Source organism: Montipora capricornis, chromosome 12, assembly GCF_036669925.1.
Source record: "Montipora capricornis isolate CH-2021 chromosome 12, ASM3666992v2, whole genome shotgun sequence".
Taxonomy (NCBI): Eukaryota; Metazoa; Cnidaria; class Anthozoa; order Scleractinia; family Acroporidae; genus Montipora; species Montipora capricornis.
In genome coordinates this window covers 20,492,839-20,509,306 of record NC_090894.1, presented here as the reverse complement: position 1 = coordinate 20,509,306, position 16,468 = coordinate 20,492,839, and the positions used below count along the sequence as shown (strand labels likewise).

At 37.5% G+C, this 16,468-nt stretch overlaps 2 protein-coding genes across 2 annotated transcripts in view; one reads left to right on the top strand and one right to left on the bottom strand.

Annotated features, from left to right (window-relative positions):
- LOC138026413 (centriolar and ciliogenesis-associated protein HYLS1-like) overlaps positions 1-5,619 on the top strand; it is an 8,773-nt gene extending 3,154 nt beyond the window's left edge. Inside the window, exons 4-9 of the mRNA XM_068873762.1 lie at positions 12-198; positions 592-753; positions 1,983-2,046; positions 2,145-2,226; positions 2,422-2,451; positions 4,634-5,619. Of these exons, the coding sequence (XP_068729863.1) occupies positions 12-198; positions 592-753; positions 1,983-2,046; positions 2,145-2,226; positions 2,422-2,451; positions 4,634-4,735 (627 nt within the window). The 3' untranslated portion in view covers positions 4,736-5,619. The remainder of the gene's footprint in view (positions 1-11; positions 199-591; positions 754-1,982; positions 2,047-2,144; positions 2,227-2,421; positions 2,452-4,633) is intronic.
- LOC138026414 (large ribosomal subunit protein uL4-like) lies at positions 5,245-15,759 on the bottom strand. The gene is made up of 9 exons (XM_068873763.1): positions 15,531-15,759; positions 14,494-14,587; positions 13,266-13,468; positions 10,877-10,994; positions 10,526-10,629; positions 9,014-9,061; positions 8,796-8,851; positions 6,798-6,865; positions 5,245-5,561 (listed from the first exon to the last, which is right to left on the bottom strand). The coding sequence occupies exons 1-9, from the start codon at positions 15,657-15,659 to the stop codon at positions 5,443-5,445; spliced, it is 939 nt and encodes a 312-aa protein (XP_068729864.1). The 5' UTR covers positions 15,660-15,759; the 3' UTR covers positions 5,245-5,442.
- Between the last annotated feature and the right edge of the window lie 709 nt (positions 15,760-16,468).

The following is a 16,468-nucleotide window of genomic DNA, read 5'->3' as shown; positions in this document are numbered from 1 at the left end:
CCCCAAATTAGGCATCAGGACATCAGGTTTTTGGGAAGGAAAACATACAGTGTTACCCATCAGGTCCATTTTCCACTGCAGAAATTTCACCTCAAGAGCAGCGTCGGCCAGGTAGCAGAAATATTAAAAGGAAGGTCTTGAGAAAAAGGAATGGGGAATCAAAGGTTTTTGATGAGTCATTTGCAAGTACTGATTCTGGTAAGATCAATTAAAAATACAGTGTATCTGGCTTTTATACCAATCAGGAGATAATAAGCCAGATGTGATGCCAGTTTTCCTTCGTAAGTTAAAATGTGTTAAAAACGACTTCTAGTGGGCATTACTAAACCACAAAACACAGAAAAAGCAAAACGAAACACCAAAACACCACGTGTGACCCCACCATACAATGAAATTACTAACCTAATTAGGCCTAAAACGTTATTGCTCCTAATTCTTTGTCCACTTGTAGTATTATTTTAAATTTCATTTCTTTCATGGATGTGATTGGGAACATTATCAAAGTAAGTTAAAACCAGTTCATGCAAATACAGGTATCTTAAAATTATAGTTAACATAATTGTAATAATTTTATCCCTAACTAATTTTTAGTTACAGACATATCTGAGTTAGAGCAAAGAATTCGGGACCTTCCCCTACAAAATGAAGAAGTGGAAACTGCGGACATCATCAGTGTGGGGAGTGAAGAATCTACTGAACCAAGTGACTACAGACCATGGGAAAATCATGCTGACAGAGCTTTATTGCCTTCCTGTAAGAATTAGCCAACACGTCTTTCCTCAAAATAATGTAGCTACAATTTTGTAATACAGTCTGCACTTGTTGCCACAGATTGTGTACTGTTTTTATCATTCACAAAGACTGCAAAAGATCATTATACACTATACATGATGAGATCATATTTTATAATACAGTAAAGCATTTGGAAGGAAATAGGCCATTTCTGAGTTCATGTCTGCCTCCTTTTAAAAGTGAGGTTAAGTGCGAAGTTTTTGTGATGGTAATTAGTTCTAATTTACATATGAATGAAAACTATTTTCAATAACAAAAACTTCGAACTTAGACTCGCTTTGAAGAGGAGGCAAACATGAACTCGGAAATGGCCTATTGTACTGTAAAAATCTGAGCCAGATGAGCAATCTTTTTGAAAATAACAACAACATTAGGTCTTTCCCAGTTAGGGTTCCATAATAACATCAATTTTAAAAAAAGCAGTGGTTTTACAGTGTACCATAGTCAACTTGAAATGTCTGTCACACCTTCTCAGCGTATTCTAGTTCCAAACTTATCCCTAAAGATTAGCTGTTCTTGGTGTTAAGAGTAAATGGTGTTTTCTTACTATCCAGACAGAGAAGAAAAAAAGAAATCTTTTTAGATATTTTTTGCATCCCTTTAATTTAATTTTGAAGAAGAATTCACGTTGAATTTTACATTGAAGAACATTAATTTTTAAATTAATATTAGCCCTTTTACACCCAAACCGACCTGAATGGGCCAGACTTAGTATTTTACCCTAACGCCAGACGAGTTTACTCATCGATGGGTAACCCCCGGGAGTCAATGGATTAAGGATGGTGCTTACTAATTCAAAGATATAAATTTTTGCCCCGGTTTATGATTATGCAGGAAAAGTAGATCTTAACAAGTGTTGTTGAAATCCAAAATGAAAATTGGGAGTAACCATGCATTTTTCAAAGATAATAAAATTATTGATGAATAATATTTGTACATGGCATTCTTTGTCAAATTGAGGCTTAATTTTCTCTCAAAAATGCATGGTTACCCCCAATATTCTTTTTGGAGACCAAAAGCATTAACTAAGATCTACTTTCTTCAGACAGTTTTAAACCGTGCAAAAATATCACTGTATTAGTATGCATCATTAATTATTGATAGGAAACCCGAGTATCTCCACATGGCATAATGTGCATAACATATGCGCAGCACTTATGTGCTATTGATTATACTGTGTCTGTTTTTAGTTATTCGACCCTCAACTCACCATCCTCACACACGGCAGGTTAAGAAAAGTGATCCTGTATCAAGGTTTGGATTTTGAACCAATAATTTGGAGTTTTTTATTTCTCTTAATTTATCCACAGTTCAAAAGGCAAAATAACATCCTCTGTCAATTCCATTTTTAGATATCACCAGTTTAAGGGTGAATGGAAAGCTAACAAAGCACCTGGAGAAAAAAGTCACAAAAACCTACGCTGGAATGTCAGGGTAAATGATGATGATTCATTTTGGGGTGTAGCTTGTATAGTGAGAGAGATAATGGCATCACAAGCCACCAGTTGGGCAGGTTACATGTATGTTGGGTGCAATCCTGAAACCTATGTAAAAGAAATACACAATTGACTTGGTTATTAGAAACATCAAGGAACTACATGTAAATCACCTTTTTCTGTTTATTTTCAGGGTAAAATGTTGCAGTGTGATGTGTTTGAGGTGAGTTTTTCTTATCCTTCAAATATAAATTCCACATTGCTTCACAGAAAAAGGTCACTTACAATCCTGCCAATCAATAACAGGGCAAAGTATAGCAATATTTCTTGTTTACAAGCATTGACGTCACAGTTCTTTTGCTATTCAAATTTGCCAACCACTGAGAAAAAAAGTCATTGTTTCAACAGCCAATTAGGTTCTGGCTGGCATATTAATAACAATGGGTGATCTCTAACTTGCATATAATATAAAACTTCCCAAAATTAAATCAGTTATGTGAAAAGAGTTCTTCAAATTTACAAACTTGTTCCCAGGGTTTCTTTTGTCACTGAGAAAAAGACCCTGGTTCAGGCTGGTCACTGGGGTAGTGTATTCGTTATTATTTTGATCCTGCAACTGGGTGAAAGCGTATTTGTTTGACACAGCAATGTTTAAATAAGGAATCCTTACGTTACAATGTAAGTATCAAAAAGGTCAAAAGAGCTGATGTTATATACCCACAGGAGATTAATTCACGTAACAGCGGTTAACCTAAAAACAAGAGCTTTTGTGACCGACAAGGCAAGTTCAATGTCAAGCTGGCAATTGACATTCACAAAAAAATTGATTTTGTCAGTCGCTAAAGTTGCTTCTACAGAACATACACTAACATAAAAGAATACACCAAACACTATCATTCTATGTTTGCTTGATAAAAATGTCTCTTTTATTTTACCGGGACTAAAAATATACATGCTATATATATTTAAGTGCTGTGCAGTGGTAAAAAAATATCTTAATGTTATTGACAATTTACCCGAAGTTGTTGAAATATAAATATCGTAAGTCAAAACTGTCTACTCCCTGTACAAGATTGTGACTTTAGGGATCATTATGTAACATTCAAAATAAAAACGAAAAAATACCTGCACATATTAATACAGTGTGATTTGACAATCTGAGGTTGATACGTGACATAAGAACTCAAATAACAAGTCATCACACTGGCTGATCACTAAACATGTTTCTTTCCCATGGATAAACATTTCGCTTGTTTTCTTTCACAACTGAAATAAATTTCGCAAACTATTAGCATTCTTTGTTGATCCGGACACAGGTGAAAACTTGAATGATGCAAGTATAATTTCTGTGACATCCAATTGATTTGACCACAACTTTTTGCCTTTCACATCGAATTCCATATGTAAAGGTAAAAGGTAAAGTCTGCTACAAGTCTAGAAGGCCCATCAGGCTGGCGCTAATCTCCGGTTACTGTAGCATGAAGTGACTAGGAGTATTTCTACTCCCCCCTGGATGGGACGCTAGTCCATCGCAGGGTTACCCCCAGCATTTCGCCAGTACCCATTTATACACCTGGGTGGAGAGAGGCACCGTGAGAGTAAAGTGTCTTGCCCAAGAACACAACACAATGTGCCCGGCCCAGACCCGGACTATGCAATCCAGAGTCGAGCGCACTAACCATGAGGCTACCGCGCCTCCCAATTCCACATGTGCAGTACATAAAATACTGCTGTCAAATGTTTTGTCAATGGTCATCTGACCACAAAATCAATTGCTTGCTGATTCCCTTCTTTGCAATGTTGCATTGCCACCCCTCCTCTAACGCACATTTGGTGAACCTCCTGATTCTGGGAGACACATGACCAGCCTGAACCAGGGTCTTTTTCTCAACGACATTGGAGGCAGAGAGGAGAGACCCTGGGAAAGAGGTTGCTACAAATAATGAGTAAAGGTGAAAGTCATATATTATATAATATTTCTGTTATATTTTAGATGATGTTAAACCCCCCTAAAAGGTTTTTCTTTTGTTCCTGTAGCTTTTTTGGTAGGCATATGCTTGTTCAAGATCCAACGTTTGCAATGGGCTGTGATTTTGAAAGCTTACAGCCAGTAGGTGTCTCCTCCCTTACCCCTGGGGGTGCCCCTATAGGGTTAGGGAGTAGATGGCTGAAATTTTAGACTAGGGAAAGGGCAGAGAGGGAGAGAAACCTTTCCCCACCACCATTTCATATTATCCTCCTCTCCCTAAGTGCAATAATTGTTTTACTTGTCCCAGTCCTCTTTTAGTCTTGTTATATCCAAGACATTGGCTGATAATTCTTACCAAAATACACTTGCTTTGCAGGCTACTGTTCCTGATGCATGGTCAGTATTCAAACAGGTTTCCTTTTCTTTTGCTTTTTAGAGACCACAAAGAAACTATGTTCCAAACACTTATGTTGTGCCAACAGACAAGAAACGACAAGCCTTACGGTGGGAAGTGAGGTCAAACTTAGCAAGAGTGTAGGGCATCTTAAACTGTTGATAGCTATCATTTTGATTTTTTTTTTCTTTATTGTCCAATATTGCAGTGTAATAAAGATTATTTAAAATTAGTCTGTGAAGGTACAAATACATCTAGGTTAGCTTAGATAACATTAAAATAAACTGCTTATTTGTTTAAATAAATTTCACTTTTTTTTGTCTCTTTTGGGTACCATAAACACCCGCAGATAAGCTGCATCCTTTTTTCCAAACATCGTCGCTAGAAAAGAGTGCAGCTTATCTGCAGGAGCATTTGCAACAAATACCAGAAAAAGATCAATCATATGTCAAAGTTGGTAGAAACAATGTTCATTATATTATTACTTAGGATTTTAACCCTTTGACGTCTAAACTGGCCAGACTTAGTATTTTACTCTGTCTAACGCCAGATGACTTTACTTGTCAGTGGGGAACCCCTGGGAGTCAATGGGTTAATAGTGAGTTTACATTGAGTCAACAATGGTTGAAGAAGACTTTTACAGACCCGACAAGTTTTGAATTTCTTTTGATTTATTCCAAAATTCAGAGTGCGTCTTATCTGCGGGTGTTTACAGTATTTAAATAATAGGACTAGTGATAAGGAAAAAAATACACAAATTTGTGTTACTGGTATTTTTTACTCTTTTATAATTTCCAATGTAATTAAAAGTACCGTAGTGATTATTTACAGACAAAAGAAACATATTTCAACTACTCAAATTGGTTTATAAGTATTCTATCATCTTCAACTAGTCTTTCTTCCAGTGCCTTGACAGCATCCAGTGATAAAATTACATTTTTCCGATGCAAGATTGTGTATACATTCAAAGCTGCAAAGAATAAAAAAGTGTGTATAAACAATGACAATAAAATTGATATTTTTTTAAATTGATACGTCTCTAAAAAGGTACTTTGTTTGAAGTGCCACTGTGACCAAAAAAATTAATTCTTCTTTTCCTTTGGATTTCAAAACTATGCTAATTAATCACTACATGTAATTGTCTACCGAGATGCACCGCACGCAGACACGGAGGTTTTGTATGAAAGGAAACCTGCATTTCTCAGTGAGTCGGTGCGTTTTTCCTTTAAATCATTCATTATCGTAGACACCCATCAGGATTTGTTCTTACTTAGTGCTTCTTATTACAGCTACATTATCATAGTTTATTAGGGATGAGATATTTTGTCGTTAAGTGCAGTTGGATCAACAATCAAGTAAAGAAAATGCCACCACCTGATCTACTAAAGGAAGTATATTTACAGAAAGTTGCGTTCGAGATCACTGAGATACCACAAACTTTTAAATAAAACTGAGTTTGCTGATGTCCTTTCGCAGAAAGCCGAGTGACATTTGTACTCTCTTTATAATTAATACTTGGATATTTACTTTATTTCAAGAATTGTTTGGAATTCTAATTATTGTTTCATATAACATTTGGATGGTTAGCAGTTAAAAGCTTTCCTGAAAACAATTCCAAATTGAACGATACCTGGGTTGTTGTGTGACTGTTAACGGCAACATTTGCAGCAAGGCCTTAGTGAACAAATTTGCCAGGAAGAGTATATCCAATGAACAGTATTGTCTATTTTTTTCCAAATTGTCAAAGACACTTGACAAACGAGTACTTTAACCAACTTTGGACCTTTTCTCGATCATTATTGAATGTACTTCATTGAAATTTGTTTTGTGCATATTTATTGCGACGCAAGCCGCGAACGGAGACAAAATCAATGCGAAATACTCGATAACATGAGTCCAAGAGCGGCAGCGGAGCTTTATTCACTGCCAATATATTTTTTATTTGACTGGCCTAAGTTAATGAGTAATATAATAATAATAGAACCAACCCTCTGAGGTCCAATCGGTCAGTACGCGGAGTTGTGAAATCCAAAACTTACACTCAAAGTAAACAGCCTTTAGATGAAAATCAAAGCTCAAAATTTTGTCAGTCAGGTGTTAAGCAAAGAAGTCTTTTTTTTTTTTACCTAGTAGCACTTTACAGGGCATCTTTATGTTTAAAGGTGTGTCTCTTAGTTTTAAAAGGTGGTTATCTCGCTTCACTCACCTAAACTATAAATCACATCCACTTTACCCATTTCAATGGCAGCATGCCGGAGCTTAGGGTTTGGCTCACTGTGAGAGGGAGCAAAAAAAAATTAACAAATTAAATAACAAGTACTTTCCTTATCTATTGGGCTTGGTCTTCATGTGCCTATGACAAAAAAAATAATTAATGTCTATTTTGAAAGAGTTCAAAACAATGAAGAATGGCCTTAAGGGTTTTGAAGTATCTTTTTCGTTTCAGAGATATTTGAGTTTTTGTCAAGCAAATTAGAAAATTGATGATGTCATCAGTGGTTCTGCTGGAAGATGGATCACAAAATCAAGAATATCTCTGAAAGTGTAACAGCAATATTATTCAAACTTGGAATGAGTAATATCCCTTGACTCATCAATTGACTCCTAGGAGTGAGACTTTAATGTCTATGAAGTAAAAAATACCTTTTGCCCTTTCTAAAGACCTTTAAAATTGATGAAGAATGTTCTTTTTCTATTTTGGAATATCTTCTCTCATTCAAGTTTTTGTTCAAAAATTGATGATATCACAAACTGTACTGTACATGCCTGTTACAGTAATAAATCCCAAAATAGAGAATATCTCCAAAAATATTGGATGGGAGTTGTTCAAGCTTGGCACCAGTAATGTACATCAGATAAGGTACACCCATTTAGATGTTGTCATGAGAACACTCGTTTCCAGTCTCTCTGTGTACAGTTTGTGATGCCATCCAAAAATTTAAATATCTCTGGAAAAAAGACGATATTCCAAAATAGAAAACATCATTCTTCATCATTTTGAAAGGTCTTAAAATTAAGCAAAAGATATTTTTCACTTCATAGGCACTCGTCAATGGGGGTTGTCCAGGTGTCAATAGGTAAAAAAGGTGCGGAGTATAACATAACTATGGCAACACTTTTGGCTCCCGTCCCTTTTGCTTGTAACTGAAATATTTCAATTTCCTCTCAAATCAGGCAAGACAGACAGTCCTGCTCAAAACACACATAGAACCCATGTTTTCCCTTAGGTCTCCTGATCAACTCCTTAATGATGTTTAGTTAAGACAGAAAGTGGAAACATCAGTTCCGCACAAACTCGATCTGGAAGCGAAATGGTTGCCATGGTAATTGTCCAATGGGTGTCATTTTATGCATTGATTGATGAACATTATTGGTGCAAAGTTTGAAGAGCACTGCTTTAAGGACGGTGCCTACTACTGTTATTGCACATACGTTCTGCGCATCTCGAGATACTCGGATTTCCTATCGTTTTTCTAATAATACCGGGTATTTTCTTGCGCTGTTCAAAACTATGCGGAGAGAGCGCAACTTCGCAAGTGCTCTTGGTATCCAAAAAGAAAATCAAGGGTAACCATGCATTTTTCAGAGAGCGCCAATTTGGAAAAGAACACCATACATTGCTTTGTGTTTTAAAGCTTTTTACAAATATTGTTGAATAAAATAATTATCTTCAAAAAATGCGTGGTTACCCCCAATTTCCTTTTTGGATTTCAGTAACACTCGTTAAGGTCTGCTTTTCCCAAATATTCAGTAAACCCCGCAAAATGCCTTTGAATTACGTAGTAGGCACTGTCGTTAATATTTCTGAGGATATTCTAGATTTTGTGATTTGTTTTCCCCTTAAAACCACTGATGATGTCATCAGCTTTTACACAAAAAATGAAATATCTCCAGAACAATACGAGATTTTTAAAAAATGAGAACACCATGTTTCTTTTCTTTGAAAGATCTTTCAAATAAGCCTTATATTAAGTGAAGCTATGATCCTCGCAGTTATGAACGCAATTTTTGCAATTGCGTAAAAAGCGTGAAAAATTGGGAGCTGGTCATTTGTGGGTTCCAATGTTCCCGTAAGGAATGAATCAACGATGAAATGATATATGAAATGGATCATATATGAACTGCGGACATGAAATCAAGTGAAGCTATGATCCTCGCAGTTATGAACGCAATTTTTTAGATCTCTATGCCAAAAAAAACTTACCTATCAACAAGAACAGCATTATTCCATCCTTTTTTCTCTAGAAGAGGAATTAAATCCTAAAAAATAATCCATAAAAATGTAGATAGCTCTGAATTCCAACTTGTTTATGCAAGCCATTATTTTTTCATTCCACAAGATTAAAAATTAATTGTGGGAAAGGGGGAATATTCACCAAAAGACCAATAAAAATGTTCTCCATTGCTTGTTGGTCAACTTACCCTCTCACTTTCAATGTCCTTGAAGGAATCAACAATGTGCAAATCACCCTGAAGAAAAAAAGGGTAACATTTTATGCCTTTGAAGTGAGCTTCGCGGCAAATGTAATGTTGAATTTAGATAGTAGACATTAATTTTAAACATTCAAAGAAAAGGTTCTTTAAGAAAAAAGGATACAATAAAACTCAAGGTAGCAGTGGTACCGTATGAGCATTAACGCCCTTACTATCAAAACAGTGATAAAATGTCACATGCCAGCTTTAATCTCAGTATACATGTAACACTCCTCATTTGAATTCTTTACATAAAGAACATTTGGTAATAAGACCCCGCTGGTTTTTTGTTTTTGTTTTTTTGTATGCTTAGCCTAATATATTTCTCTCACATTCGGCAACATTGTCTGGACTCCAGAGGGACATGCTGTTGTGGAATGTTTTTGAAGCCATTTAATAAACTCACATCTCGTGTTTTATCAGGTCTAAAACCACCTGGCTTCACTTCATGGTTCTTATCACTCACTGAAAATGTCCCCATTAAACCTGATATTCCTGCTTGTTTATTAAATAAAACATAAAGGCTATGAAACATAAAATTTAATTAGGCTACAGTATGTTGCATTTCTTTTGGAAGGAAACAGAAGGAGGTACAAATTTTGGCCTTCTGTTTAATTGAGCAGATGTGCAGAACTTTTGGATTTCAGTATAGTGACAAGTGTCTGCAGTTTTTTTGTGTGTATGTATTCTGCAGTCTTCTCAAAATGTTTTTGGGCAGCAGGTCATAAGGAAAGTGGAGATGGTTTTGGTGCTAAAGGCACCAATTTCATATGCAACTACATGTACCATGAATGGAATAATGGTTCTTTTGTTAAATTTTATTCAACTCTGAACTCTCTTTTAACACTGGAAGTTGTTACAACAATGTTATGAAGACACCAGCAAAATCAGTGTCCATATAAGGTCATGCCGTGTATGAGGTAATACCAGAGATTGAATGCACCAATCAGAAAGCTAGAAATGTTTCATACAGTAGAGAACACAATCTCAAGTCTGGCAATTTAAACCAGAACACATTACTGGAAGGTGAAAGATCTTGTGAAGATCTCACAAGCCACCGTTGCTCTGTCACCCAACCCTGCACCCCTATATCCAATGCAAGCACTTAAAATAATATTTAACAACTATTCAATGAAGCACAGGTGGCCATTGGTGGATAAAAGTATTAAATGAGTGTAAATATCCACCACTAGCTACCAACCCTGATCAGAGGTAAACAGTTATTTTTGAGTTAGTATATACTCAAGCAGTGAGGTAGTACAGCACAAAAAGACGATTTTAACTAATTTATTCCTACAATGATTACAATATATTATTTGGGTGCTAATCACCGCAAATTGCTCAAAGATGAATAGCAAAGGATATTATGAGTTTGAGTAGCCAATCACTGCGTGCCTTCAACGCTATAAACTGTTTCAGTACATACTATAAATACTTCACATTGATGGAAGAAAATCTCACTTGTGCATATCTGACTGACAGTGCTGTCCTGAGTCCCATTCTTCTTACTTTCTTTGGTAGTGAATAATAAAAGCTCTTGGGCTTTGGTCCATGGGCATGGCCACCTACAATTCAACAAAAAATGCCTACGATAAGTGTTGCTACAAATGGTTACAAAAGGAATTTTTTTTATACACTATTATGAAGTTTCATATAACTATTTGAACTGTGGAATAAAATGAAATGAAAGTTTTAAAGGTCATTGCTACTGTGATAAAATCAATAATTTATTATTACCACTTTTAGAAGGGAAATGAATCCTTCATCTCCAACTGTTCACATTACAGACAGCATTATAAACACATGACCTACCTCCAATAAAGTGTGGGGCTCTAATGCTTCCCTGTCGAGCTCTTCCAGTTCCTTTCTGTTGCCATGGTTTTTTGCCACCACCCCTTTTTTCTCCTCGTGTCTTCACACAAGCTGTACCCTGATCAACCAAGACAATACAACAGAAATGTACTTTGAAGGGCTCAAGTCTTCATTGTGAAAGTCTAGCCAATTATGGAGTGGGCTGTTGTTCATGCTTCATACATGATGAATGCAGACATCTTTTTTCCTTGTTAACTATCTTTCACAAAGATTTTGTTTAATAGTATTGTAACACAGTCTTAGACTAGTGAATAGAGCGAGATTCAATTGAGTGTCGTAAAACCAAAACAAAAGTAATTACTTTGGCCAATAAAAAAGGACGGAGACAATCCGGCAAACCAATCAAAATTCAAAGTAATTACACGTAGCCGACACAAAGCCCAGGAAAATGTGCACGCGCGAGCCACGATTGGTTTTGGTTTCACTTCTGATTGGTTGAAAAAATGGCGCGAGAACTTTGAACCAATCACTGAGTGAAGTAATCATAAACCAAAGTAATTATCTAATTACTTTCGACACTCAATTGAAAACCGCTCTATTATTAATTTAACCTACAATTGATGGTTTGCATCTGACATCACGTGCCATGTTGGTGTACAGAACAATGGAGTAAAATGCCTTTTGAGAATTTGACTTTATTATTATGCAAAACTTGTGGGACCAGTTTCTATTGTTTTGTACGCCAACATGGTCATCTCATCACGTGGATGCAAACCAAGATTAGGTTGATTTTTCTAGCCTAGGTTATTCTAAAGGTACTAACATCAAATAAAGAAACTTTGAATTACCCGTAATTTCTATTCCATTTCATACCCAAATTAGGGTTAAACATCAATTTCATGGATTGGGGTCAATCAGTTATTTAGGGGCTGGACAGTCTGCGAGCCAGCGAGCCATGCGCATTTTGCATTTAAGTCAGAGTAAGCACCCGTTTTAAATAGCGCTGATAAACAGTTACTAAGTCTAAGCACCCATTTGAAAATCGTTATCTTTCAATAACTGTGTGATTTGCATATTGACTCCCATGGCTCGCCATGTTCGCTCTCATGACTCACAGCCATGGCTCGCATTACTCACCGTCATGGCCCGCTGGCTTGCACATTATTCTAACTCAGTTATTTACACTGTTTAGCTTTCAGTTACATGTATGGTTTTGATGACTCCATAGAAATGCCATGCTATTGAGTAATTACCTATTTGGATAGGATTGTTTTGTTCTGGCTGGGTTGTTGTGGCTATGTGGTAAACAATAATTATGCTGTATACGGGAGGTAGAGTAAAGTATTTGGCTGAGAGGAGAAGTGGTGTGAAGGCAAAAAGGAGGAAAGTAGTTGAAAAAGTAAGTCCTTTCTCAACTCATTGACTCCTCATGGTGCAGGACACCAAAAGAAAAACTGTCCAATACCCCAGGGCAAGTGGAATGATGCTTTCTTATCACAGTTGCCAGACAGGCAACATTAATTGCACACGAGTGTGTCGGACGTAAGTGTTAAGCAGACAGCTTAAGAGAGAAAGTAAAAGAATACAAATCTTTTGTTTTTAAGGGCCAAAAATCATCCTTTTAACCTATTGATTCCTGGGAGTGGGACTTCATAGATTTTACTCTGTCTAACGCCAGACGATTTTACTCATCAATGGGACCAGTTCAGGTGTCAATGGGTTGTTAAATCATATTTTTCGCCGGCCTTTGCCAAAGTGGCAATGACTGGGTCTGGACTGAGCAACTTGCCTCAAACTTCCAGTTTTTGCGTGGCCAAATCTTGCAGAAGACTTATTCGAGGAATAATGCTTTGAAACGAAAACGCCAGCAAGCTCTCAAAAGTCCACAATTTCAGCTGAAAAGGTTTGTTCAAAACCCTTCTCGCGTCAAATCATGTAAACAAACATCGCAATGAAATGTTCCTATCTTGCGAACGGTCCGATAATTGAGTAACTCTTTAGGTTTCTCCTCAATTTTACGATGATATCCTTGTCTTCATCAAGAAATCGTTCAGTAATTTATATGCCCTTGTTATACAGAATAACGCAACAAATTTGTTTACTTTGTAGCCCTTGTAACGGTACAGTTACATGTATTTTTGACTGATGATCTTCAAAAGTTAAACATTTTTTTTACCACATGCAGTATGCCACAGACGTTTGTGTTAAATTCAAACTAAAGCCATTTGGAGATAGCTCCTCCAAGACTTGGGCTCTTCATAAATAAAACTGAAACCAAACTTGGGCTCTTCATCAATAAAACTGAAACCAAACTTGGGCTCTTCGTCAAATAGCACTGACACCAAACTACATGTACTATTCAGAGTAATCCTAATGGATGACCACTTACAGCCCTTCTTTTTGCTCTCTGCCAAACTACAACTCTGTGCAAGATATCAATCCTTGGATTAGCTCCAAAAACAAACTCATTGAGCTCAATTAATCCCACTGGATTTTCTGAAGTGAATGATGTCACCCAGGCAAGAATTCCTGAGTTGCGATTCTCGTAGTCTCTCTCAGCTATGAAACGACAAACACTTGGACTAAAAATACCTAATAATGAAACCAAACAAAATTAACCAAAATGTGGTCCATGACCTACAAAATTATCATACACTATTAAATGTAGTTTGCAAGCGAATGCCTTAAAATGTAAGTAATTATTGTAGAATAGTTTTTGGATTGCAACCTGCAGCCTGCCTTAGTTAATAATAATCACTTCATTTACTAATCTCAAGCTTTTATAGCTCAGCATGTGTGTTCTACTGATTAACTGGGGAGACCGTGAATGTAATCAAATGTTGGTTTTCGACAAGGGGAAACCTCTTGCAGCAGAGAAGAGAGCGGCCAAGGACAACCCACATCAGTATAGTGCCAAGTTTCGTGAAAGGCAAGTGCCCTCACTATTGTGCCAGCACTGCTGTGATTAGGGCACCTTGGTAACGGGTACAATAGGTCCTCGTGGAGAGAAGGTGTAGTCGGACCGTGAGCTTTATCTTTGAGCAATCTGGGACTCCCTTCCCTCCATGGGGACTTATCACTAGGTACCCCATGCTCAGTACCATTTTTGAATTGGACCAGTTGTGATCCTAATGGCTTCCGGCCGCCATTTAAGTTGGTCAACGTACAAGTTACACGGAGCCTGCTGGCTTCGCGTTGCTAGCTGGACATACTTCAGTGGATTCAGGGTGTAGAGAAAGTCATGTTCCATGAGCCCGGCATTTTATTATTTAGCGACTGGATTCGATTTTTAACCCAAACAATTGTGCTGGTTGAGAGTTGATCAGAGCCCCGACGCTGCTGTCAGCCTCCTACCTTGCCACTACAATGTAAAGGAAAGGTGAAGGCGACCATTTTTCCCGAAACTTTGTGTACATATCAAGGAAAGCAACAACTCGCCACATTGTAAGTTTCATCGATTTTTATTTTCATTTTCTTGCAAATTTTCAGACTTAAACTTCGTGTCTTCGCCCTATTATGTTCTCTATAATTATTTACTCATGTTATGAAACCCGAATGTGACACAAACAATGAACCTGGGTTACCTGTGATGTGACAAAGGTTGGAAGTCCACTTACCATAACAAGGTAATGTTTCTATATCAGGAGGTTTCAGTTTTGGAGCTGGTGAAAGGGGCTTTGCTGAATATTTATACCAGCGAGGACATGGGACCTAAAGAATGGAGGATCAGTGAAATATTCTACTGAATAACTTGTGTAAGTGATAAGTTGCCCTGGCACTGAAAAATCTTCTGTTCTAATGCACCAATTGACAAATCTCTAGGATCTCTGGTCTTCTCTAAGCAAATATTTTATTCCCAAATTTTCCAAACCAAACCATTTCAGTCAATTAAAACTGCATCACCATTCTTGGCCAGTGCATATCTTTCACTTGCTCTATTTGTGCTACTGGTGTTTTACACAGAAAGACAAAAAGCGCGTAGAGGAAATAAGAAGAAGACACATGCAGTCTGATAGTACAGGTCATATAATTCAGGGCCACCTACTTTTCTATACTTTCTCAGAAATTTTGATACTGAGAGGTCTAGGAACATCGGTTAGTGTAATTTTAAGTTTCAGTTTTAATCATTAATTAAGGGTTAAATTTCTATGGAGTAATAGGTACAGGTATGTTAATGATCTGATCTGGCCAGCGTATATTGGGACATTCCATTTTTTATCCACACCCCCCCTATGGAAGGCATTTTTTTGAAATGTCAAGAAGGACCCTGTTGGAATCTGGATTTTCTGCTCCAGTTTAGGAGGTCGGAATCGGGAGTCTTTGTTCTATGCAAAAACGGGCCTGTCGGAATCAAGCTTCAGAGTAAAAGGGGCCTGTCGGAATCTAACTTCAGAGGTGAAAGGGACCTGTCGGAATCTGATTTCAGAGCAAAAGGGACCTGTCGGAAAAATGCCTTCCATAGGGGGGGTGCGGATAAAAAATGGAATGTCCCAATGTAGCAAATATCTCCATTTAATATGTACGTCTCTGAAGGCAAAAACTCATCGTCTGAAGAAAATTTCGCCTTCCCTCTGGAAAATTTTAACATCTTAGACAGTGTAATCGACGATAACTTGCTTACAAATTTGTAACCTACAATATCTTTATCGCTGACCTGGAAGAAATATTGAGGTAAGAACACTAGTCTTGCAAGGCTGGGAAGAATACATGTAGCTGGGCTGTTCATGCGGCTTAAGGATCCAAACAAGAAGTTCTGCTTCAGAAAGCGAGCAGTAAAGGACATCGCAGTCTCAATTCTGAAGTACTATATCTGCTGTAATTTAGGAATTGGACAGAAATGGCGTGTGGCATTCCGCCATGATTGAATTTTGCCTTAACGTGCGGAAACTGGGTATGAAGATGGGTAGATAAGTAATTCGTGTAAGACTACGCAAATTGTCCGGACTTATAAGTAATACTTGGTGTGGAAGACTATATGTGAAAGACTACGTATGTTAGACTATATTATGCCATAACAAGAGAAAATGAGGGGACAGAGAAGGAGGCTCCCGGTCCAGCCCTTGGGATATGTCGTGTCCACGAAAGTTATTTTTAGGCGAGCGGAAGTCTTCCGAGACGTCCGCATGCAGGCCAACCTCGGTCCGATGTTTGAAAGAAAATATATATTCATCAGCCTTCCACGTGCGCCATCATTTTCTCTTTTCACTAAGAACCTGAGAGCGAAGCAAGACTGCATGCGGACGTCTCGGAAGACAGACTTCCCGTAGAACAAAGACTTCCGCTCGTCTAAAAATAACTTTCGTGGACATAACATATCCCAGCCAACGCCTTGAGCCTCCCTCTCTGTCCCCTCATTTTCTCTTGGCCATAACTCATCTTCTAATTTCTGTAACCGCGTAACTGCTGGAAACCCGTAAACTTCTGTTATCTTGTAACTTATGTAACCGGCTAACTAGCGCAACCCCGTAATTTGTGGGGGGGGAATCCCATTTTCCAGCTTCCAAATCCCATTCCCGCTGGCATTATTCAGGAACTTCTATTATCCCGTAACTTCTGTTATCCCGTAACTTGTGTGACCCCGTAACAGAAGTT